Below are 26,360 nucleotides of genomic sequence, written 5' to 3'. Positions count from 1 at the left end.
TTGCTTATATTCTCATCCTGTCTTCACACACACACACACACACACACACATTACTGTACTCAGCCCATGCCCCGGGGCGCTCTCTTCATGACCAATCAGGAAGATACAGGAAGCTGTGTCTGGCAACACTCCCCACACAACTCACATACACTGCTATGAGTGAGAAATCATCCTCGCACATATGAAAGGAGCAAAGGCTGGAGGGGAAAAGCAGAGAACCCGAAGAGCGTGGAAGCCCACAGCTGAAGAATCTTACAAGAGCGTGCCAGAGGTGGGTTACTGATCACTTATCAAAATAATTAAACAGAATGGCAGATTGTTTGGTTTATGATATTGTCGTGTAATTATTTTATTTCTTCAGATAGAAAATGGACTTTATTCTTTATATGTTATGCCATGAAAATGTAAGATAGTCTGACCAACTAACATTATATGTCAGACTTTATGAGCAGCTTTTTATATATATATATATATATATATATATATACAGATATCACAAGTGTTTTAAATGTCGAGACAAAGCGAGTCATTTATACTCTAAATAATATGTTGAATTTATTTGTTGCTTGTTAGTGTCTATAATTAAATTAATTTGGTAAGTATCACCATGAGACAGCAGGAAGGGGAGGTGTCAGAACGATGCTGGCAAACCGGAGGTTTTGCGAGGTTTATAATCTGTTTTAATGCTTTTCACTCATGTCTGCTTTACTTTCTGCTTCAGTCCCCATTTGGCCGTGGGGTCAAACGAATAAAATATGTCTCTCCCTGTCAATGTTAACTGGCCAGGGGAGAGGAAGGAAAAGGTTTGAATGTGTGTGTGTGTGTGTGTGTGTGTGTGTGTGTGTGTGTGTAACCACCAAACAGGCACAACAAAGACAGTTGGCAAAGTACACATTCCATGGGCGTAGATGTGTTGCAGGAAATCCCACTCCCATTCCCGGAGGATCCAAATAGAGACACAAGCACACACTCAAATAAATATAGAAAGAGAAAGAGAGAAACACAGACAGAGATGCAAATAACACACGAAAAGCATTTTTAGTTTAAAAAAAAAGAAATGAGCATAAACATCCACCAACATTTATATAGACTCCTTCAGTTAGTGCTTCCTATACACAAAGAGAATGAGTAAATAACTTTTTCTAATGATTTCATACATTCTTAAGATTTATGTGTAAATGTGACTCACGTGAACCTCCTCTCCTCGCTTGATGCAGAGTGCAGGGCATCTGTGCTCTCAAAAGAGGGCAGCATTTATTTTCAATGTGCCAGACCCGGCGCGTGAAGCGAAGCTTTATGCGATGCAAAGCGACCTGGGACCCGAGTCAAAGAAGAGTTCAAAGTCTCAGCAGCCTAAATTTAATCTCTCCTGTGAGATGGAACTTTTTGATGGTCACAACTGTACAATATGCTCTGAACCTAAAACAAGGTCATCCAACAATGCAGCCGTGTTAATGAGCTTTCTTTTCAATCCCAGGGCCACAAAGCAATTAGCATCCCTGATTTTTCTGGCTTTACCTTTCAGAAATCAATCCTTAGATTATCCCCATTCAGGGTAGATTAGCCTCCTAGAAAGCAGTTTGCCCCTTTAGTGTGACTGAAGCCTTTTTATATTTGATACAAAAGTACCATAAGTCCCTTGAAACAGTCACCTTTGTGCCGCTGTGCACATCACTGAGACAATCAAGACAGTCACTGTCAGATACAGATCAAACAGACTGTAGCAGTGTGCTCTTCCTTATCAGCTAAACTATCGTGGTTACGTTCCCTCAGGAGGTCATGAGAAGCAAAACTGGATTCCTTCATTGCGAGCATTCTTAATTTGGCTCTGTAGAGTCCCTGTGAGGCATTTGGAGGAGACAGAGAGTCACACACATTTCGCCAGAGCGCAGAAAACTCAAAAACAGTATTTTCTTTTTGGTTTGATCGCTCGCTTACTTTTAACACTGGCTTTTGGGACATCTGTGACGGGAGGTTCCTCATGACTCCATGGAGGTTTAAACTTGGTAAGAAGTTTTGTTTTTTTCAGAGAGATTGTAGCAGATATGCCTCACAGTAGCTTCAAAGTACAGAGAGTGCAATGTAGCGCCTGTTCTTCAAAGCGAAATGAGCTCTGTAGGATTTGTAAGGCATTATTCACTCAACACACGCACTAATGGAGCAGTCAAACAGAGGTTACATACAGGAGCAACAGGTGCTGGACTTGTAATAATATTCCATCACATTGCCCTCCTACATCTTTCCAGCTGGAGGAACAAGCGAACCAAAGGGAAGGAGGACAGAATGGATGTCCTTGTGTTCGTGTGTGTGTCTTGTGGACAGCCATGGCAAATTGACTCAGGCACTGAGGTCGGTACAGGAAGGACAGCCCTGCACTGGAACAATAGCTGGGATTTAAACAAGTCTTATGTAACATATCCAGCCTGCAGGACACAGCGGAACATGATCCAGACATAACTGGAGGTGCACGGAAAGTCAAGTTAAATAGAGGGTCCCCTTGTCCTTGTTTGACAGTCTGCAGATTTATATCTATTTACCTCGCTTTGACCAATTACTGACGGAAATTTCTGTGTTTTCTTCTCGGAGAGTAATTATAACCCTGTTTCTCCGTGTTTCACACAGATACTGTTCAAGCCATCGTCTCCATGGAGAACTTCCAATCCATCTGTTCTCCACCAAGACGTTGTACCCCAGAGATGGGGGAAGTAAGTCATCTGCCTCTATACTACGACACAAATAAAGTCAATAAAATAACATTGACCCACAGACACCAGGTCTGGACCAGAGACACAGAGAAAGATGAGGCTGTAAGATAGCAAGATGCCTTCACAGCTGAACATACACCAGTATACAGCATTATGAGTTTTATGAATCCATAAACCAGTGAGGGGTGTGTAACAGTTTAACAGCTGTGCACAGGTCAAACAGCTGTCATCAAACTGAGAACTAGAACTGAACAAAACTACAGAAGAGAGACATCAAGTGCTGTTCTCCAACCTTAACTGCTGTCTGCCCTTGAAACAGTTTATCTGCGAGTCCATGTGCCTACAGACCCAGCTGAGCCAGACAGCTGGACAACCTGATAAGTGTGTGTGCAGAGTTCTGCTGCTCCAGTGGGCTGCCTGCTCTGAACTACTGCACTGAACAAACTAGACCATACAGCGCCTGCATGGAACATTATGCCTACTTCAATAACCTTGACCCAGTCTCTTGAATTTACAGTGTCAGGTGTAGCAGCTCAACAGGTAGTTCAAACTCCTGTGAGCCTGTTGAGTGTGTGTGTGTGTGTGTGTGTGTGGTTTCATTTAGATTTTCATCACAGGTTAAGCCCAGCTGGGGATGTAAATTAATAGTTAATTAGCAAAATATTATTGTCAGTCATTCTGTGTCTATTAAGGGATTTTGTTCACTACTTTAAAGTTACAGGTCCAGGTTTTGCCCCTCAGTGTACTCTGTATTTATGAGCCTGGTGAAACAGACACATTATAATTTCTGTTCACAGACAAAATGTACAGCGTGCGCACCTGCCCACATACACACGGAGTGTATCGACGTCAAGCTAAATACATCAAACGCCATTAATTAGGCGGTAAAAATGCCAAAGGAGGCCGTCTCTCTGATGACTCCGCGTAGCTCCTTGCCAAAGCCAAAGAGCGCACACACGCAACTCAGCAGTGCGCCTGTGCTGCCGGGGATGGCTGAACATTACGCACTCCGTCCTCACTGAGGCGGACACGACCAGCGAGGTAACCGGTCTGGGTTTCGGATGCAGGGACGACATACAGAATCCTGCCTGTTTTTTTTTTTGCGGGGACAAAATGCGGAGTCCGGAGCTGTCACCGTGTCGTGTCGTCGATGTACGCGGTAAGGAGCGGGTGACGGGTCGGTCTGCGGTGCTGTGAATAATGTCTGGAGCCGCTGAGTCCGTGTGCAGATCTTCTGACCGGGAAAGTTGTTCGTCGGGTGTTCTGATCTGAGACAAGATGCATCTGTTTCGGAGTCACAATTACCGAGTGTTCCCGGACCGCTACTCAGTGGAGACGCCGACCATACGAGGCATCAGCTGGGTACGCTGCTTTAATGTTTACTCCAGAGAAATGACTGCAGAGAAGTAGTACTGTGGGCTGGCACACAGAGATGATCAGCAGATGAGAGTGATGAAAATACTCTTATATACCATTATACCATTGTATTGGCGGTGGTGGAAGAAGTACTCAGATCTTTTACTTAATTAGAAATAGCAGTAACACAGTGTAGAAATACTATGAATACAAAATCTTAAAGTAAAAATACACATGTACTAGCATCAAAATATACTCAAAGTACCAAAAGTAAAAGTACTCATCATGCAGAATGGCACCTCTCAGAACAATATATATTATATCACTGGATTATAATTAGTAATGCATTAGTGTGTCATCATTAATGTTGCAGCTGGTTAAGATGGAGCTAATTCCACTTACTCTATATACTGCTGGGTATCTTAATCCATAATAATAATTATATTTTGGATTAATAATATTAATCTTCAAAGTAACTAACTAATGTTGTCATAAAATGTAGTGAAGTAATAAGTACAAAGAGGTATAAAATGGAAATACTCAAGTAAAGTGCAACTACTTCAAATTTGTACTTGAGTAAATGTACTCAGTTACCTTTCACCACTGATTTTGATTTTTTCATCTTCGTCATCATGTGATTCATTACCAGCACTGTCTTGTATTGTCTGGTGCCTTTTTATAGTAATAAGAAGAGAACTTGTGTTGTCTTTAAATGTCATGAATTAGTCTGAAACTGCCGCTGGAGAAGCTGGTAGCTTCTGAAAAGCTAGTATAATCATAATTTGTTGTGCAAATTGGCGTCCAGTGAATGTCTGACACATGGTGGTTTAATAGCCCTAAAGGCACCATGTTTTTGTTAAAGTGACGACCGGCCTCCAGCATACGAGGAAATTGCATCTAATAGATTTTGTGCTGAAACTCAGCACAAAGTCTGAGTTGCCGGAGAGGTGGAGAAAGCGACAGGAACGCTGTTTGGCAGAGAGCAGGTGAAATGTGTTTCTGTGACAAAGGGGTTTAGCTGACCTCACTTCCTCTCACCTCCACTATGACACGGTTCGGGTCCCCAAAACAACAGTGCAGATATTTCAAGATTGCTTCCAAAGGACTGAAGCAGATTTCTCTATTGTTTTAGCAGCTCGGGTGTGGGGACACAAGAAGGTAACAAAGCAGTTTTTCAGATTATAAATAGTGTATTGTTTATTGTTCACCTTCAGCGCAACACCCACGCTCAGTTTACAGAAGAGTTTGTAGAAGAATGCACAAAGGGGAGGTTTTTGATCCAGGTCACAGGAAGACACAGAACAGCGGCGAGGTTCTAAATTTACTTGACTTTTAAGCATCAATAGGTCAAAGACGACTGTAAATCTCCACAGACTCCATTCTGAACTTCCTGCTGTTACAAGCCAAATATCAATGTCATATTTTACATACAGCAGCTCAAAAGGTTAAAGTACAATAAAGTAAATACCCGACGATTGTGTTTTGGAGCTGATGTGCCAGTGTGACTCCTTAGCTTAATAATCGCCTGATGTAACATGCTACACATATTGTCAAATGTCACAGGAGTACTTAAACTTGTTGTCATTGCACCAAGCCAGTTTGTGTTTATTCAGGTTATCTTACACATGATGAATTACACAAGAACACAGAGATGTCCTCGCCAGGCCAATAACAAGATTTACACAAAAGTGTAAAGTTCAAGTTGACAGCATACTAAAAGCACCCTAATCATAAAATGAATAAATTGACTTGACATTTTACACATGATCATCCTTTCTTTGGGAACATTGTACTATACTGGCATAAAAGCAGTGGGATCTGCCTCAATAACAAGATTCATTCCATAACTGCATACTACGTCTTAGGCTTGATATTAATCGAAGTTGCAGTGTTCAAAATTTTCCCAAAAATGGATTCCTGTGTCTGTGTTCGTTTAGGTATGATATCAACAATGAGCACATTTTAACTGAGGCATTTGCTAATTCCTTCTCTGAGCACATGCAGGTGAATACCGCAAACAGGGGCAAAACTGAGGTCATTTTGCCGCCATCGTTAGAAGATACCAGGGCATCGTCTCTTTGTCCTTGTTGCTCTTGCATACCAGTGCTGAGACGTGGAGACAAAGCAGAACAAAATGCCTCACATGCGGAAAGGTTCCTAATTGTGTTTACCTGTCTACAGACCTGGAAGCGCTCTGGTTTTTCCACATTTTTTGTTTTCTCAGTGGGGGGACATATGTCACTGAACTATGCTATATATTGCATATGGTTTTATGGAGTCACATTCAGTCAAAAATACTTTAGAATCACAATCAAAACATCACAATGAGTGAAAATGGATCATGTTTAACAGACTTGCAGTGGGAGCCGATGAGGTCTTTTTTTTACGAGTTAAAACAATTGGCAATGTGCCATTCAGGCTATAATCATGTGACGTAGCTGGCTGCACAGCAGACCAGACAAAACATGCCTCAAAGCCTGTCTGCCGAAGGACTGGAGACACTTAACAGATGTGTATCACTGATGTGAAGAGTTGATCACAGCTTCCTGATCAATACAGACAACTACTGTATGTGTGAATGCCATGTAATGACTTTGCATATTTAAAATTTTCTGCAAGCTGTTCATACAATGCATCAACGCAGCACAAAGACAGAAACACACGTATTATATGCGGGTGCCCATTTCCCATTTAGTAAATATTTTGTCCTTGAGCAACCTAACGCTGAGACAAAGTGAAATATGGTGCCCATAAATCAGCTTCTCTTCATTTTGAGTACCCACAAGCCACCAGATCTGGGGAAAAATATTTGACCTTAATAACTGCCTTGAAAAAGGCCTTCATACGTCTCTGAATTAAATTCACTGCTAGCAATTGCCTTGGGAATACAGGTAGATAACTGTAGCTACAAGGGGATCATAAAAACATCCAAACCAAGCCACAAAGAGGAAATACAACTTAGGCCGAAGTACAGACATGGGAATGTTGAATATTTGTACAAGGCAGCAGCTTTAAGTTACTCTTGTAAGAGCAGAGGAGTAAGGGAGTATCTGACTAAACGTATGTATCTGTGGCAACCGCCGCGGTGCATTTAATCTTTAAATGGTTGGGATTTTTGAAAAGCCTTTTCATATCACAGGACAGTCTGTAGTTAAAAGCAACCTTTTCACTTAACAAAACGCGTGGCAACAGGCTATGTACTTTCCTTTGGTGGTGTCTGTGCACTCTTTCCTCCCACTTCATTACACACACTTTTACACCCACCCACATCACGTTGGAGACAATGGTTACACAGTGCAGGTTGAGATAATGTATTTGTGTTGACCTTCATCCCAATGAAAAGAAAATAATTATTCTTTCTATCTGGACAGTCCAGCTTGGTTATATCTGTTTATTTGGTGCAGCCGCAGTGAGATTATCATCAACGACCAGTCCGGCTAGTTCCTGTGGAATGTCGCTCTAAAGCAAGTTATCTGTTTTATTTCAGAGGCTTTAGATGTGCAGAAATGGCTCAGTTGTGTTTATGTCTCTCTTTCTGTTTCTCTCTTAAGACTCCGCTGCCAGAGGCCCTGAATTCAAAGGACACTATGAAGCAGGTGTGTATGCCAGAGATGGTGAGCCACGCTTCAGTACATCACCTCCCGAACAGCCAAGACTTATCCCATGTTCTCACTGGTGTTTTTAAACTCCTGCTCAACGTAAGCAGAGACACAGCGTCAGAGGAGAAGCATGATTTCTGCAAGTTTTAGCACTGAAAACTGATACTTTTAATAGATATCATCATCATCAGGGGTTAATTATTATTTAGAGACCTCCGTAACAATTTTATAATCACCTTTGTATGCACATATCAGGCTTCTCAACCTCTCTATCTGTCACTCTGCTAAGTAGCTGACCACAGTCTTTGAAGCTGATTGGCATAGCCCTTGAATGTGAGTCTTTAAACTATCGCCAGCCTGGATTTCTCTCTCTCTCCTGGTGGCTTTAAGCTCCACTGACCTCTGCGATCATCCAGAGTTGCAGAGCTTGCATCCTCTCAAACTGCTGAACTTGGTCTTTTGTTGTTATAATATCCTGCATTACTACTCAAGCGAGTCTTAAAAAACACATTCCTAGCGGGGCAAGCAGTCACAAGGAGTCTAAAGGGCACTCCAGGGCCCACAGTTAATTGACCCTCCCCACCCTCCCGAGCCCTACCTCACCCAGCCCTGGCCCCTCCCACTGCTTTATCTCAGCTTCTTCAACAGCATGCCAAGGAGAGAACCTTTAAAACACTGATAACAGGGTTGGGAATGGAAAGTGAATGCTGTTTGGGTTCAGTGGTCTCCCCCAGACAGAAGAAGCAGACATCATATCTTACAAATTTTACAACCCCAAAATAATTGACGCCTGTGCATTTTGTTTTTGTGCTGGAGAGAGAGGATCGAGTAATCGTGTCTGCAGGAGGCAGGTGTTGCTGACCTCTTGGAGCTTTGTTTGGTTGCTTAGCAAGTGTTGGCTCCAGATTCTAAAAGTCGCTAATGAGCATCATACATTCTGATCGAACTGTACAAGACGGATTGTTTTCAATAACCAGCGTTCGATTCAACTTTTATATGCACAAGATACAGTTTTCCTCTTTGGACATTAACACAACGAAGCAGAATTCACCATATTTGATCACAAGCTTTTAGAAACATTTAAAAATACATTTTTCATTTGTGTCACTATTGTTTGACAGCTGCTGGTGTGTGCAATTTGTGTTAGCAAAACCTCTCACATACTTTTCAGTTGCCTTTGGCTGAGGTGGTTCTGTTCTGCAGGTACAGGGTCTTATAGATTGCATACATAGGTTGTACAGTTGTACAATGTGTTTGTGTTCTTTAAGCAACTTTCCCATACACATCTAGTGTAGGTCAGAGGTGTAAGTTCACGTAAACTACAGATACAACTTCAGAGATCTGAAAAACGTTGTACCCGTATCCATCATGTATTGCAGGATGGAAATTTTGTGGATCTGGTATTTTTCTCACGCAGAGAGAGGGGAAAAGTCAGGTATCTGCAGTCTACAGAGCTCGTCTGTAGCTGTCCCTCACACAACACAACCCACTGAGGTCACTGAGAGAGTAAGAAACAGAGCAACGTCTCGCCTACAGAGGAGACACACAGTGGATAATAACTGTACTCATCATCATTCCACCCCACAAGACAAATGCATCAAACCAAACCACATACTTCACACTTCAAAACACTTTGAAGTGTAAAGGAAATAATACACAGAATCGATTGTGTGATTGTGTGGTGATGAAGACAGTTCCAATCTTCCTCCAACCAAATGACTGTTTTCCTGTGTGATAGGAAGCACAAGCCCTGCTGAAGAGTGTTTGGGCAAACTGTACAGGCTGTAGAGCAGCTGTTCTGTAGCTAGCCGTACAGAAAAGTGGGTGTAGTAATGTAGGACCATAGGTAAAGATCATTTAGTTTAAGCGTAAACCAATATGAAGTTGATTATTATACCTTACATCAGCCGTCTTAAGGCACTTTTTAAATACAGGCACTCAATAGCGCAATGGACCCCAGTCATGAAATGGATTATGACCGCCTGTCCAAACCTTACAGACGGCCCATACATCAGTGTTGATCACTGCACACTAGCTGAGTGTGTATTGTACTCAGGAAAGGTGTTTGCTCTGTAATTCGAGACTCTCAGTTGGAACAATCACCTGTGGCTTATAGTTCCAAGATAACATAATTAGGTGGCCTACATTGCAGACAATAAACAACGCACAGTCCACCACAGACAGGCAGCCAGCAGTGGAGTGTTTAGGCCCACTCAGTCAAATATGGCTTTTGATATTGTTTTTATAAGGACTGGGTTAGGTCATGGAAAATTGCCCCATTAAGAAGGAATACGTTTTGGAGCTGACATGCCTGAGAATGCGACTGTGGGAGTCCCAGGGGGAAAAGGGCCCCTGGGAATACTGGTGACCTCTAGACAACATAACTTCAGTGGGGCACAGCAGACGCCTTTGGGCACATTTACTCTGTTGATGTCAGGTCTGGGAACAGGCCGATGTGGGAAAGATAGGGTGAAGTGTGTACTGCGCAGCGTTACCCACAGTAGTCTAGTAGTGTAGTTGTACGATATAATTTGCAGCTCTGTGTGAACTTGGATCTAACATGCATGTGTCATGGCCCCCAGTCCAGGTGACAGAGCAAAGGTGGTGTTAGCGTCATCATGGGGTCAGTAGATACGTTTTTTTATATCCTGTCCTGAGTTGCAGAAGACTTGAGGAGGCAAAGGGTGCTGGTAGTTTCTCGACACTGGCCTCCTTACATCGCCACTCCACTTAAGGAGAAAAAAAAACGATATAGGAAATGGTCATTGTTTGGGTCTGTGTGCATCTCAAGACCACCACCTTGGGCAAACAGCAGTGCCTTGAGGAAAATCCAAAGAACAAACAGGCGACCATCTGAGTCACTTGAGGAATCACAAGACTGGGTGTAAGAGATGTGAGAGGGGGGAGTTTAACGGTGGAGAAGTAAAATAAAAATGTCTACTTTTGTCAATCATTAAGACAATAGATATTGTTGGGTGGTAGTTTGATCATATCTGTTTTTCGTAAAAGAAGCAGAGCATACTGTAAAGTGCGAAAAGGCTTGAAATAGGACAGCCGCATTACAGCCACAAACAAAGCACATTAGTGTTACATAAGCCTTGCTTCTGCATCAGTGGCTGACAGATTTTGCACCCCTGTCTGCAGCCTTTTTGGGTTTCAGACCTGTCCTGAGTGAGCTGTGTGTATGTGTATGTGTGTCTGCGGGTGGGAGTGATGGGGGGAGGGGGGGGGGGGGGCTCGAGGGAGGTTCAAAGGAAATACAGCGAGGGAGGTCAGAAAGTGAAAGTTTGTTGTCGCTGCATTGCTTGCCACAGAGTGAGTTGTAGAGGCTGAGAACTGAGCGAGGTGTGGGAGAGTTTAACATAGCCATTTTTAACACATTCTCACCACCCTGCAACCCCATCCACACACACACACACACACACACACACACACACCACATTACACTCCTACGCCCACAGAAATCTCCACTCACGCTGTTGACGTACTTGCCATCACATAATCTCCATGCTGAGTGGAAACGCAAAGGAACTTTTCTCCTTCTCTTTCATACAAACACACACACTTGTTTCTTTTACTAACACATGAGTTGGCTGCTTCAGTAAACAAGACCACCTGTGTTACATATCCTCCTCCTTTATGTGCACAGCCCTCCCTCACTCTGTTTCATCACATCTTAAAAAGGGAAAACACAGCTCACGTTAATGTCTATGAAAGAAAGAGTTTACCTGCTTAATCCTTTATTTTCTTGCCTTTCAAGTTTCTTTCAGATCGTGTTGTAAAGGCAGCGAGATCGGTGTATAGTGTTATGATTGAGAGGAACCCTGGTCTGATCCGAGACAGAAAGTATCACCTCAAAACATACAGGTACCTACACTGGGGGTGTGATTTCTTTCATGTTAGAAATGTGACAATCTCTGCAAATGACATTCAAATTCGAATTTTCTCTCACAGACAATGTTGTTCTGGTAAGGAACTTGTTGATTGGCTGATGAAGCAAAATGAATGCCTGCAGTCGAGAAGCCAGGCAGTTGGAATGTGGCAGGTCTTGGTGGATGAAGGAATCCTTGTTCATGGTAAGAACAAAAGGGCTGAATTTGGCAGAATTAAGACAAATGTGCAAATCCATCTTTGTCTGAATGTGCATCACACCAAACAGTGTAACTTACCAACCTCTTGCCTGCAGTCCAACATTAATATGTAATATTTGTCACGTGTTGGGCGAGCTCACGCCTTGCCATGGACTGTAGAACTATGTGCAATAATTCCACAAGAAGTCCTGTCATATTGTGGTATTTCTTTAATTTATTCTGATAATAATGTCTCAGGCTGCACTCGAGAATTTCCCAGAAGTGCTTAAGTAGCTCGAAATCTGGTGACTGGTAACGTGGTCTCACTCAGTCAAGTGTTCACTAACCGCTTATGCTCTTTGGACGGGGCACTGTCTTCCTGGAAGAGACCACTCCAATCAGGATATAAACGCTTCATCATCAAATGAAGGGGATCACTCAGAATAGATTTGCACTTATTTCCATGTATCTTGTCATTCTGGAGTTTTGTAAAGTTACAACATGACAACTAAATTCCCCTTAAGGTCAACATTTTTTTTTTTTTTTTAAACTACTCTGTGTTTTACTGTCTCATTTTTATGTAATCACCATACCATTTGGGTCTCCTGAATGTTTCCCCTCCGCTGTGTTTTGCCTCAATCAAGTGAAACACGAGTTGAACTTCCATGACAAGGACACCCAGTTCTACCGCTTCCAGGACTCTGAGTGTGGCCTGAACCACATAACAAATGAGAAGGACTCGGAGGACGAGCTGCAGGAGGGTCTGTCGCTGTTGTCTCAGCTGGGTCCCGATGCTCTGCTCACTATGATTCTACGCAAATGGTCAGCATGTTGAGCCTTGATTTAACTGTCACACATGAACACCTGTTCTATATGTATTATCACCTAGTTAGTAAAGTCATTTTCATAGTAATCAGATACGACAGTCCTATACGGTTCATAGAACCTTTCAAAGCAATCAGTGCAGTTGGATTTTGTCATTAAAGTCTTTGAGTGCATCTGTGGTTGATTACACCTGTTGTCTCAACTTCCCTGTGTTTAGCCCCAGTCAGAGGAGTGCTGAGGACCTGGAGGTCATCTATGAGGAGCTGCTCCATGTCAAGGCTGCAGCTCACCTCTCCACCTCTGTCAGTCACTAGTACTGCCTGCTCTTAAAATCAGTGTCCTTAACATTAAAGCCGCTATATGTAGATTTTTTTTATGTGATCACAGCATCTTTTAGATTATTTTAAAGGTTGTTTTGTGAAGAAAAATGCAATTACACTGCAGTTCAGAAGCTTTACTTTGATAGTGACACCATACCTTGAATTAAATTTGATATAAGAGCTACATTTGAATCTGTTTTCAAGGCTGGTATTCTTCTCGCATTAACAGAATCAACCATAAAACTGTTCTATGCTAAATAAAGGACATTTTACCAGACATTTAAAACACCAGTTGCCCCATAATGTTTGTTATATAATTTGTTATAATAGTGGTCACTTATTACCAGAAAATCAACCAAACCATGCATCCAGTTTCCTCTGATTCTTAAACTACTTTGACCAAAGAACCATTAGTATAATGATCAAGTAATGAAAACAGGAGTTATCGATGCAGTTCTTTTCAGTTTCTTGCCCTGTGGTGTCTGTAGGTGCGGAAGGAGCTGGCAGCGGTGCTGGTCTTTGAATCACATGCCAAGGCCGGGACAGTCTGTGAGTGTGACAGCTTTGCTGACGCTTGAGCTCGGGTGGTAGAGAGCCTTGCTGCATACACAGGGATACACACACAGTTTCATTGTTTAGTTGAACCGCACTACAGTACACTGACGTTCTGATGTGCACAAATGCCCTCTTAACATCCTCTTCTGCACAGCACGCCTTTCAGATACATACAGGAATATTCAAACGTTCTCATGTCATGATTCATTACTTCAGTGGCAGCAATCAGGTCATCATGTGTTTTTTTGTTTTGCCCTTCTCATCTCTCCCTTTGCCCATCTAGTCTTGAATATGAAAGTCATACAAACATTATAAAGTCCATTGTATGAAGGTCCCTGTAAACATGATCATGCAATTATTATTATTCACACAGAGACGTGTAGATGACAGATTTGGTTTTTTTTTTGTCATGTAGTGTTCAGTCAGGGGGACAAAGGCACTTCTTGGTACATCATCTGGAAAGGCTCTGTAAATGTGATCACACATGGGAAGGTAAATCCATTTACTGGTTGCAAAAATGATAATAATGATCCATCTCAGAATTGTTACTCATGAAACGCTTTGTTGAAATTGGATGCTAGTATAATGTAATGATGAAAGTACTGTGTGCTTACAGGGCCTGGTAACTACTCTGCATGAGGGTGAAGACTTTGGGCAGCTAGCTTTGCTGAATGATGCCCCTCGTGCTGCCACCATCATCCTGAGAGAAGACAACTGCCATTTCCTCCGGGTTGATAAACAGGACTTTATACGCATCCTCAAGGTCTGTCTGAGTAACTAAGTACTATATATATATATATATATATATATATATATATATATATATATATAAAAACATCAAAAATGTGTTGCCGTGCATGTAAGGCCATATGTGACTGTATAAAAGCTGCAGGCCAACTATATACTAAATATATACTTGACTGGGTCGTCATCCATGTCTGTATTTCTCGTCCTTTAGGATGTTGAAGCTAATACAGTGCGACTTGAAGAGCATGGGAAAACCGTGCTGGTGTTGGAGAAGAGCACCGACTGGGCCGAGCAGGGAGGAGCAGGATGCAACAGCAAGTGAGAAACTCTGACGCACACACACACCTCTGAGACAATACAACAGTCACTTCACAAGACAATCATTAAAACACTTGACCTGGGTGTGGGCAGATACTCTATTGCGCCAAAACAGGTTAAGATGTTATTAATGGCGTGTTATCTGACAGCCTGAAAAGAAATGGACTTCAGCCCTGCCTTGATGAATAACTTGTTATCAGTCTTGAACGGTTCTAGCAAACATTGAAGTGAATTAATATGACGGTGACCAAGCAACCAAGATTTATTATCTGAGGAGCACTACCAATATTACATTTTTGGACCTGATGCCATTATTTAAATTTAGTTGTAAAAGAGTTATGACGTAGCTACAGTATTTGCTGGAAGGAATTTTATAGTTCAACAACAAACACATGATCTGCATATCACACATGATCTGCTGTAGGCCAACTCGCCAAGTGATGTAAACAGTGGGGGGGCAAGCACACACAATATAATAAAGTAAATGCAATAAGACGGTTCTCATAATTGTTTGTGTTTAGAGCTAACTAGCAAATGTTATAGTTAGATGTGTTAGCAATTAGCTCAAAGCACCACAAGTACAGTCTCACAGAGCCGCTAGCTCTTGGCTGTAGACTCAGTCTCGTTCATCTGTAGTGGACAAATGTTAGTCAGTCACCCTTAAAAGGAATGTAAATCAGGGGTCATCTAAATAATATGTAAGCGTCTCTCTCCTGCGCAGGTACACTGTCATGTCAGGAACACCCGAGAAAATCCTGGAACACCTGTTGGAAACAGTAAAGTTGGACTCTAACGGAAATGACGCTATAGGTAGGAGCCTGCGGGCATCTTCTTGCCTTCTCCCTGTTTTAGTGAGTGATTCAAGATGATCAGACTTAGTCAGCTAGTCGGTTAACCGTGTGTTGTTGTGATGTTTGTCTCCCTGCAGATCCCTGCGTGAGCGACTTTCTGCTCACCCACAAAGTCTTCATGCCCTCCAGTCAGCTGTGTCCAGCACTACAGCACCAATATCCTGTGATGGTCAATAATAATACACAGCGATGATGATGCTGATGATAACGATCATGTGTACTGCCACTGCTGCTACAGCTGCTTATGATGATGATGCCCAAAGTTTGAACAAACATTGAATTGCCATAAGTAAATTTCATTCCGCTGAAATACAAAGTCTAGTAATTGTCTCAGATTCTTTGTTTCTTAAAGCTTTTGAAGTTATGCCCCTTGACCGTCATTGCACCTACCAGGCCGAGCTCTCTGAGGGTTCAGATCAGGAGAAGGCCGCCTACATTCTCAACACCAAGCAGAAGGTAGTGAAGCTGATCGGCCAATGGGTGGCGCTGTATGGCCCTCTGCTGAAAGAAGACCCCATTGCTTTGGACTTTCTGGAAGTGAGATGGCAGATTTAATTACATTCATGCTTATTTCACTGTATGTATTGGAATATTTCCATTGCTTTTTAAGAAAAATTGACTTTATTTATTAATAATTATGTTCCAATTTCCAGAGATTGAAGAAGGAGGTGGCAGGTGATGTCCGTCTGTCCAGCATGCTGAAAGAACAATTTAGGGAAAGGAGGAGAACAAAAGTGTAAATTATCTATATTATAACATAACAAAAGACAAGTCATAAATATTGCAGCATGTTATCTAACGCTGTTTTTCATCCTTTGATATCTTTACAGATTGGAGAATGGATTTCAGTCCCTGAGCAGGGTGAGTGTCTTCACATATATTTTGAGATGACAGCTGGGTGCAGAATATTAATATCAGAGATACATTTTAATGAGTTTGAATGTCATTTGTCAGTTTAATGTCACTGACTTGCTGAGTCACTCTGATGCTATCTGTAGAACCAGCAATTTGATTGGTTTTCAAACTGTGAGGAGCCAATGGGGAGGTTACAACCAATCAGAGCACAAGATAAAGGTGAGTAAGGCTCGGGCACTAGAACAAATAAATCGATCAAATCAGTGATACTGTATTTGAACATGTACATCAATGAACTGAACTTGTTTTGATCTATATCACTACAACATGTTGTCACATAGATCTGGATGAGCTCATGTATCTGTGGGTTGTTGTTTATGAGTAACACATCACTACTCACGTCATCAATGATCAAATCAACATATCATGACATTTTGGCTTCTGTCCTGTCTCGGTGCAGTGCTGTATGAGATCTACAGGCCAGACAACAAGCCTCTCACTCTGATGCTCCCTGTGAACACATCTGTACAGGATGTGATGTCAGCAATAGTCAAACCCGGCGGAGATCACATCCTGGTCAAAATGAACTCCACGGGAGGTGATAGCACAGATATTTTTCATTTAGATTGCCGCTTCCTGTAAAATTGCTTGAATAAAGCATTCAGAGCTGTATATTAAGCCCTTAGTCATGTTCAATGATTTCCTACCGTTCTTCGTCAGTTCATTATGCTGAAAACTCGTTTTTGATATATTAAATGCACAGAAAGAGCTCAGATAAAGCTGGATGCTACTGCAGTCTACACAGCCCTGGGACTCAACGAGAGACTGTTCATCTGCACAAGCAGCCAAGTGGAACAACTGGTGAGGAAACAGGTGCCCTCCATAGCAATTTATTTGTAAAACAGAAGGAAATTCACTTCACTGCAGACATATTTTTACTATGTTCATTATTTATTATTGAGTATACAGAGCGGTTTACCTGCCCAGAAAGCCAACAAAGGCACCCTGACCACAGTTTTCTATCTGTTCATTTTCTTTCTCTGTCTGTCTCTTTCTCCTAGATGCCCCTGAAGGAGCAGCAGGGTCCAGAGCGAGGAACAACCGACATCCTTGAACAGATGGGCTCTAAAGACATCGCCAATGAACTCGCCAATTATGACTGGGAACTGTTCACTGCCATGCATGAGGTAACTCAGCAGATCTGACAAATTTGGCATCTGACAACAGCATATAAACTAGTTGATATAGAACAAAGAGGAAATTGCTTATGTACTCTTCAAAAGCCTCATCAAGGCCAAGCTCCAGTCGTCTAACATGCAAGTAAAGCCAAAGCTGAAACCTGCATCCAGACATTTCCTCATTTCAACAAAGGACTGGGTATCTCTTTGATAAAAATGAGTCGCACTCCTTGGCTTTTTATATCTGCCATCAGATCATCTGGTCCTCCGGAACACTTCCTGCATGCTTCGCATGTTTCTGCAGCAAATCACAATCATTAAGTCACCTGTAAAACTGGCCTCTCTTTGATTTCCAGATTTCTTTTCCACAGTGTGTGTAATTAATGTCAGCGGTGTTGTTCCTGTCTCTCCAGGTGGAGCTTGTCTACTACATTTTCGGCCGTCATAAATTCCCCAGCGCCATAACAGCTAACCTGGAGCGGTTTGTGCGTCGCTTCAATGAGGTGCAGTACTGGGTGGTGACCGAGCTGTGTCTCTGTGAAGACCTGGTGAAACGAGCCATTCTGCTCAAGAAGTTCATAAAGATTGCTGCAGTGTAAGAGTCAGTTACTTAAACTTAACCATGTTTTGATGCCAATGGAGGGCAGTCAGTCCACCAATTTGGTCCAGACTGAAATATCTCTAAATCTGCCATGAAGTTTTGTACAAACATTTGTGGTTTCCAGAAGCCTACTGACCTCATGGTCCCTTGATCTGACTTTGGTGATCCCCTAACTTTTCCTCTAGCACCACGATACGTTACATTTGTGTTTAAGTGAAATGTCTCATCAAGAATTGGATGGATTGCCATGAGATGTGGTACAAACATTTGTGTTCCCTACAGGATACATTTTAATCACTTTGGTGATCCTCTGAGTTTTCATCTGGTCAGAGTTTTAATTTGTCCAACATTTAAGTTTATGACCAAATATCTGCAAAATGAATCTTCTAAACTTAATACCTGCTTAATCAGCATGTTAGCATTGTCGCTTTGATCGTGTTAGCATGCTGACGTTAGCATTTAGCTCAAAGCACTCAAAGTACAGCCTTGCAGAGCCGCTTGCATGGCTGTAGACTCATAGTTTGCAAATAATATCTTTAAAACTTGAAAAATCACTTCAAGAACAGCACTTTGTCAGTCTAATTGTTTATAACCGTACATGTCCTCTCTGTCACAGATTAAAGGAGCAGAAGAATCTCAATTCATTCTTCGCTGTGATGTTCGGTTTGAGCAACAGTGCAGTGCACAGGCTTTACAAGACCTGGGAGGTGAGAAACCCCTGAATGCAACATTCGTGATGATATTAAATGTTGTGTCACCATTTACTAAACAAGAACTTTGGTAATGACTCATGCAACAATCTATTACAGAGAATCCCCAGCAAGACAAAAAGAATTTACTGTGCTTATGAGAGGTTGATGGTAAGTTACACTGTGTGCTCTCATTTCAATACATTTCATAAATGTCCCAAAACTCTCAGTGTACTGTTTAACATTTTATGGCAGCTTACAGTATCTCCTGTTAATTTTAACATAAAGCGGTGATCTGTTTCTTTTCTGCTTGTTAGGATCCCTCACGCAACCACAGGGCCTACAGATTGGCTGTGGCCAAACTCAGCCCTCCTTACATTCCCTTCATGCCTCTGCTGCTCAAAGGTAACCGATACCAGCGGTGTCGCCTAGACAGCATTAGATGTGAATGCCATGTAAATGAATTCACAAATCACTGAGATGCTTTCTGTTCCTGTCTATGCCCAGACATGACATTCATCAATGACGGAAATCCAAACTATGTAGACAAATTGGTCAATTTTGAGAAAATGGTAAGACAGAAGAATTTGTCTTTTTAACGTTTTAACTCGGCTCAATTATTCTCCTCACAAATCTCAGTGTGAGATGCACTGAAAATGTTTCCTCTTCCTCCCGTTCTCACAGCGCATGATTGCCAAGACGGTGAAAATTGTACGAGGATGCAGAAGCCAGCCTTATGGTAAGTGATCTAGTTGAGCTTGTCATACAGCTAGCACACTCACAGCACCGGTGTCCAAGGGTAAAAACTTTGGACACTGTATGCATTCAGGAAAGGTCAAACAGTTGCATGTGCATGTAAATGGATGATGTCTGGTTTTGTCTCTTCTGCAGTGCCGTCATCCCCTCAGAGGGGCCTGGCAGATCGGATGTTTCTGGAAGGGCCTGCTACTCGCATATCTACATGTAAGCTGGATCTACCATATCATTAACTGTTGTATCCAGTTGTAAGAGAGTGTAAGAGTTTCTTATATACTCATACACTGAAAATGATTTCTTCTTCTCATCCAGACTCAGACCACGCCTTCCCTCTGCGGAGTCCCAGCAACATCCGACACTACATTCAGAACCTGAAGGTGATCGACAACCAGCGGAAGCTAACACAGCTATCAAGAACAATAGAATGCTAGGACATCGACCCGCAAATGTGCAAAGACTGTAAAAACTGTAGCACAAATCTGGACCAGAGAACGGACTGTAGCTGGATGAACAAAACGTCCACACTCTAGATAAGATGTTCTTCAGGAGGTGTTGAGTGCCGTGGATATTTACTCAAGGGGCTTGGACATTGGTGGGTAAGCTTTCGGCACAGCACAGCAACAAGAGTGAAAATGTGCGGTGTGCACAGTAATGACCTCTAATGCTGAAGCAGAGAATCCAATTCAGTGTCCATGGGACCTGTGGGACACTATCCAAAAAGCCTTACAGCACATCCATGTGTACCTCTTGGTGTGTGTGCCACAGTGGAAACTGATCCCCTCACAAGGGAAATGTTACAACATGTACAGTTGAGCAAAGTTTGCCTCTCGTTGGTGTCAAAATTCATTTATGTGACATTTTGTAAACTGCTGTCTGTGGAATAATCACTCAGGTGGTTCCACAAAAGGGCCATAGGAACACATACCACATATATCTGCTGCCATAGCTTATCACTTTAGGTCAGTTTTTGTGCATTAGCATTTTCACAGTAAAACTAATATATTGTATCAGATCATTTTCTGGCAGTGAGGCCACTAACTGACATGCATATAATTTCATACAGTGTTGTTTTCTAAATAAATTATTTTCTCAGTTATGTGTATTCAATGAAAGTACAAGCATTTGTAAAAAGGGAAATATTTTATTTAAAGTACAAATCATAACAGGTAAAAATTGACCTTCAAAGACCCTACCGTCCCCTCCCTCCCCTGACAAAAAATGTTCTCCCCAATATGGGGTGAGAAAAATTCACAACAAATCAGTTATCCTTTGAATTCAAAAATACTCTCCTTGTCATAAATATGTACAACTTCTTTTTTGGAAGTCCTGGAGAGTGAAAATGGGCTAAGACAAAAAAAAAAGAAAGAAAAGAAAAACCCAGTGCCTTCTCCTGATGTAACCATGGAGGAAGTAGTAAAATGATCCCCTGTCATTATAAATAATGGCTGACAAGAGTTTTAAATCAATTACCAAAAGGGGGATTTTGTGGACCATTTGACAAACAGTAAATCACTATCCAATGAGAGGGGGCATATGAAAAGAGTGTGATGAGGCAAACAAATGGGTGGACAAAAACATATGGTTAGTATAATGTTGGTGGTTGGACAGGTGCAACAGCAGAGCACATAAATTATCAAACTATGTCAACATACCCAAGTTCAACTCAGATTTGCTCTAGTGTTTGTGCTTCTGTGTCAGTCTGTGGTATAAAACTCAGCAAGTTCAGAAAAGTGGTCCAGCAATGAAGTGGTGAATACGCCTGAAGTGGAACAAACAAAAAACACTTGAAGTATGTTTGGTGAGAAAGCAAGTGAACGTGAAAAGCCAGAACCTCACAAAGGATTTAGTCGATGTGCTTATCACATACGTTTGACAGAAAAGGTTCTGGTTTATGACAACTCAATCACAAATAAAACATAAAACAAAAGAAAGCACTGTAATATTAAAAAGAGTGACTATAAATATTGCACTTCCAAACAACATTTGGTTCCCAGTGCTTAGTTATTATCCCTTTGGTAGAGGTACGAGACATCCTGTAGGACGCTAACATCTGGACGGTAGCCACACAGTCTTTTTTTTTTTTTTCCTATTTCCACTGAGGTTGTAAGTATTTTAAAATGCTGCCGTGCAGTTAAACAAGTCATCCTGAATACTGACTGTATTTATGCTGTCATGACTAATAGTAATGCAGAATGGCTTAACCTCAATGAGCTCAAGCTACAAAGGTGAGAGGGATAAACAGGACTAAGCAGTGGGAAAGGTAATAACCAATTCATACACAAAACAAACATTCATAAATATACCATTCACACAAATGCATGTATGCATGAAGTCACACATGTACACATGCAAGCACACACAACCCTAACTCTAACCCACAGACATTAAGTATTTACATTTAAGGCACATAAAAATCTATGTACATGACAAATAAAAGAAACCAACACAAAGCATTTTAATGTTCAGTCCCTGTAGCCTTTTGGTAGTGGGATGACTTCAGCCACTTCTCTTTCTAAACATGGGCAGCTTTTACTCAAAAGACAATCACAAATACAGTATCTCACAGTAACACACACTGTAAGCTGAAAATGGATCCTTCACACTCAAAGAGTGACGATCCGGCCTGCTCTCAGACTAAAACTCTCTGTCGAGGCTACAACATTGCTGATTGTCCCGTCTTTGGTTCAAGGCATCATTACGCCATGGCCATTAACTCTGTAGTTTCCCCTAAGCGTCATTTGCTTGCCCATGATCTCCGACCCAAAACAGTGCAGGAGAAAAAGACGGCAAAATATGTTTTAGGAGAACACCACCTGTTTTTTGACAGAAGCACCACACTGCTTCAAGCCCAATGTGAGGTTTCACAGGTCTGTGGTGGTTCCAGTCCCATCCCAGTCGACTACGCAACAATGACGACGCCAGCATTGGTAACTCTGAACATGAGCAAACAGGATTTAAACAAAGTGATCAGTAGGAGTCAAAATCAGAACTCAAAGGAAGGTCAGTCAGTCAGTCAGTCTTAGGTGTCTTTGGAATTATATCAGTAGATTTCCTTTGAGTGCAAAAAACAACTCAACCCAGCGCTGTCCACCAACCTGAGGCAGAGAGAGATCATTTTCATAAACAGTTGAGAAACATCCATCCATGCATTTTCTACACCCGCTTATCCTGTTCAGGGTTGCGGAGTGCTGGAGCCTATCCCAGCATGCATCAGGCAAGAATCAGGGGAACACCTCGGACAGGTCAGGGTTTAAATTGTGTAAAATTTTGACATAGAAGCTGAGCTATTAAATAGATTAGGTTCAAACATCTAGGCAGGTAATATTGCCTTTGCTTTAGGCAGGTTAATGATTCCACCTGAAACCTGTTTACCGATCGTCTGTCAATCAAACCTTGTGTTCAGGAAATACCAGAAGAATACTTTCAGGCCTCAGCAGGCAGCGTAATTCACAGCTCCAAGCTGCCACAAGCTACATGTGGCCAAATCCTGTCAGAGGCAGTAAGCACATCAGATCATTAGCACCAAGATAAGGCAGTTAAAAGGGGTAATACAGAACTCTCCATCAAAAGAATCAAATGCTTCTTTTGCAATCACTTTCTTGTTGTTCAGTCTCATGTTAGCCTTGAGGCACTGAGTAAAAGTTCTATTTGGTAACAATCCCAACCTGCCAACAAACAAGACATAAATTAAAAAAAAGAACAACAAAAAACATTCATTTGGCTTGGAGATCTTTGGATTTTTGTCTTCCTCTAGTGCAGCACAGTGGAGTTCCAGTGGTCTCTCTTTCGCTTCACTCTTCAACTGCTTTCTGATCCATCTATATGTTCCTTCTTGTTTCTCCGTTGCAATCATATGGCCAGGTACTGTGGTTCTGGTAGCTATGTTCGTCATCTAGGCCTCAGAGGCAGCCTGTGGTTTGAGTTGTGCTTTCTCCATGGCAGTGCCGTAAGGTAGAGATCGCTTGAAGAAGCCGAACTACAAGAAAACATTAGAAATGAGCACAGACCTAATCAGTTTAACTGCAATTTCATTCATCTTTCAGTAAATAGTATACAAGGTTTTTTGTTTGCTTTGATCCTTGTTTCACAGCAGTACTGACCTTGTATAGGACGTAGATGAGTAGAGCCAGAAGCAGTAAACCAGCCAGAATGGCCAAGATGATGATCCACAGAGGAACTGAGTTCTCGATATCTGGCTTGTTCCACACCACTGGGGTCACCACCTGAGGACAAAAGCAGTTTGTCAGTTTAACTCAACAAGGACAATTAAGATGATACCTCTGTATGAAGTAGACCCTCTGGAATGAATGGACTAATGACTGAAATAAGATCCTAAATACCTTTTTGTGTCCACTGGGAGCATATTTGGGTAGGATGGCATAAGGCATGTTCTTCACACTGTATCTGGCCAGGCACTCCAGCACATATTGCTTGTAAGTTCTCTGAAGGAAGTAAAAAGGCAAGTTACAAACTCAGATTCAAAATGCATGCAATTCACCAGTGATACACTAGATGGCAACAGAGACCGGGTGCCTCTTCCAAAGAGCATCCCTTCAGCATTCCTATCCTATGAGAGGCTGTGACACCAGATAATGAATTTTCAATGCATTCACACATATGCCTTGTGTTACAGCATGCAGAGGATAGTAAATAGTCTGTGTGTAGCTCAGAAATGGCACGCAGACAAAAAACAAAAATTGTAAACTCGTAGAAACTGCAGCCAGCAATCTATATTCTTGGTTTGCAACTGTTGTCCCATTTGTTGAGGCAAATATGTGAGGCTGCACATACTGGCAGCCTTAAGAACTGATCCAAAGCCAATGCTGATGCCTAGTCAACACAAATAAATATGTGAGACTGACTACTGCAGCCATGTATCTTTGCCAGCTGCACATTTGAGGTTTTAACTCTCAATGTTTTCTTTTTTGATGCTTTAATGAAAAATGGCTTCTTACTTCCTGCCAAAGCCTGACATGAGAAAATACACAGGGACCTGTGGGAAAAGACTAATCTATAGTGCACAGCCTTTTCCTCTGCCGTGCCTTTGTCATCTGGTGGGAACACATGTTCATGTACAGTACATGTCCAGCAGACAAACCTCAATGAAGGTCTCGGCCCAGATGCGGGAGCGCACTTTGAGGATAGCAGTAGTCCCCTTCTCCAGCAGACCCACGTTGCACTGGAGCGCCCAGCACTCCGCATTAGAGCAGGACTGCGGGAACAGAGAGAGAGGAGTTAAGATGATGTTAATTCAGTGCTAAATATGTTTTGTTTAAGTCACATCATATTGTGCATAGATAGAATAGAAAAGCTATTATTCCCACAGAACTCAACTAACAAGGTAACGTGACTTAAATGCAGGTGAAAGTCATACAGGCAAAAGGGAAAAGTGGTAGAACAGATATGGGAGGGACAAATAACTGCCTGTTAACTGTTAGTGCTGCAGGTCCAATAAATATAACAAAGAGTCCAATGTTATGATCTCTATTCCACGCCTGCTTCAAATTAGATTGAAGGAATGTCATGAGACTGTAAAAATGCAGCATGCGCCACTCTCCACATTATTGCCCAACCACTAAAACCAACCCATTTTTCTCAAGACTGTAGAATACACAATCTTAATTAGATCCCCTTAATGCAGCTTGGTGCATGTAACATTTTAGAACATGCACACACTGTGTTATAGAGCTGGTGCTGTAGGTAGACCACCCCCCAGACTGAGAGGTTTCGGCGGTTTCCTGCGGGAGCGCATTAGTTTACTTAGAGAGGGCAAACGCGGGAGGAGAAGAGAGCACCCGCCTAGTTCCTTCAGGCTCAGTCTTAGACAGACTTAATGAGTGTATTCAGACAGACAGAGAGCATATCAGTCCACTTCCTCCTGGTAGACCTCCTTAATGCCCCAGGGTCACAAAGGTTTGTGGAAATGACATGAACATGGACCGGTGCCAAAGATGCCTCAGACCCAAGTTCCACATATCCTCCCAGGTGGGATTATGTGGTCAAGATCTGGATCTCGAGGAGGACGTGGAGGCTGTTCCCACAGCTTCATAAAATAACAGCCTGGCCTCACTACACAGCTGCTGTACACACAGGGCCTGCAGAAGTTGACACTTTGTAAAAAAGTGTTGAAACGATAAGTCGATTAATCGTTTAGATAGAAATTTAATCTGAAAAAAATGTAAAAAAATAAAATGAAATAGCACCACTTTCTGATAAGACACTTTATTAATGGTTAATATATATTTTAGTAATTCTTTATAGATCAGATTGCCATTGATTAGAACACATTTTGGTTTGCCAGGTTGTCAAATAAAATCCCTTTGGCTGGTGTTTTTGTATTTGATAATAATGCAGTTATAAATGTTAGTAATCATTAACAAATAAAAACTGGGCTGCACACCTTCTAATAAACCATCCAGTGTACAGTTACACATGTTAATATGTTGTTAATAAGTGGGTTTTTGTCCAGATTCTCTGTAGGTTTTTCCAGAAGTGGACCATCACAGGACCTTCATGAACACCTGCCAGGGGAATGTGTCACAACCTTGTAACCCCAAAGTAGTGTTTTAATGGCTTATAACTGATTAATTAAGCATCAATAAATTATTTATTAACCATTAATAAAGCCGTTAGTTACAACTTACAAACGCTTTCAACATAACTGAAGTACTACAACACAATGAGACATAGACATACTACAACAGACATTTTAAAAAGTATCCAAGAAATTATGAAAATCCTTTTCATTATTGGTGCAATTAAGGTCGGCCCTTTGTTCTTTATGTATAGCTCTTCAAAGACAGAGCGGGTCATTTTAAATTCTCACACTATGACCTAGGCTGACAGCTTCATCCAAGCATTGCTTAACACTAACACACTTTGATCAAGAGACACTTTGAACAGAGATGTCTGTCCTGCCAAGCATTAAAAACAAA

The 26,360-nt window shown here is 41.8% G+C and overlaps 2 protein-coding genes across 2 annotated transcripts in view; one reads left to right on the top strand and one right to left on the bottom strand.

Moving 5' to 3' along the window:
* Positions 1-1,768: 1,768 nt before the first annotated feature.
* On the top strand, positions 1,769-20,521 carry rapgef3 (Rap guanine nucleotide exchange factor (GEF) 3). Its single transcript, XM_070909901.1, has 28 exons — positions 1,769-2,006; positions 2,623-2,705; positions 7,613-7,657; positions 11,421-11,527; positions 11,615-11,736; positions 12,375-12,552; positions 12,773-12,857; positions 13,364-13,424; positions 13,846-13,922; positions 14,047-14,193; positions 14,389-14,495; positions 15,217-15,305; positions 15,424-15,509; positions 15,740-15,883; positions 16,000-16,082; positions 16,177-16,207; positions 16,345-16,420; positions 16,662-16,799; positions 16,965-17,062; positions 17,263-17,388; positions 17,793-17,974; positions 18,597-18,687; positions 18,790-18,840; positions 18,987-19,074; positions 19,177-19,241; positions 19,354-19,408; positions 19,561-19,632; positions 19,738-20,521. Exons 1-28 carry the CDS (start codon positions 1,982-1,984, stop codon positions 19,854-19,856), a joined length of 2,631 nt encoding a protein of 876 aa, XP_070766002.1. The 5' UTR covers positions 1,769-1,981; the 3' UTR covers positions 19,857-20,521.
* Positions 20,522-23,195: 2,674 nt separating this feature from the next.
* itga5 (integrin, alpha 5 (fibronectin receptor, alpha polypeptide)) overlaps positions 23,196-26,360 on the bottom strand; it is a 30,472-nt gene continuing 27,307 nt past the window's right edge. The window contains exons 27-30 of the mRNA XM_070909722.1: positions 24,524-24,637; positions 23,766-23,867; positions 23,526-23,648; positions 23,196-23,401 (exon numbers count right to left, since the gene is read on the bottom strand). Of these exons, the coding sequence (XP_070765823.1) occupies positions 23,318-23,401; positions 23,526-23,648; positions 23,766-23,867; positions 24,524-24,637 (423 nt within the window). The 3' untranslated portion in view covers positions 23,196-23,317. The remainder of the gene's footprint in view (positions 23,402-23,525; positions 23,649-23,765; positions 23,868-24,523; positions 24,638-26,360) is intronic.

This window comes from Enoplosus armatus, chromosome 8 (genome assembly GCF_043641665.1).
Source record: "Enoplosus armatus isolate fEnoArm2 chromosome 8, fEnoArm2.hap1, whole genome shotgun sequence".
NCBI lineage: Eukaryota > Metazoa > Chordata > Actinopteri > Centrarchiformes > Enoplosidae > Enoplosus > Enoplosus armatus.
The sequence above is the reverse complement of the archived record's forward strand: the minus strand, read 5'-3'. Positions and strand labels throughout refer to the sequence as shown.

What these genes read in the sequence shown, in the direction of transcription:
- rapgef3 (XM_070909901.1), top strand. Translation starts at nt 1,982, where the DNA reads ATGACTCCATGGAGGTTTAAACTTG. An exon ending in TTCATAAAGATTGCTGCAGT is followed by an intron (nt 17,975 to 18,596) that starts GTAAGAGTCAGT and finishes TCTCTGTCACAG; the next exon opens with ATTAAAGGAGCAGAAGAATC. An exon ending in ATGCAGAAGCCAGCCTTATG is followed by an intron (nt 19,409 to 19,560) that starts GTAAGTGATCTA and finishes TCTCTTCTGCAG; the next exon opens with TGCCGTCATCCCCTCAGAGG.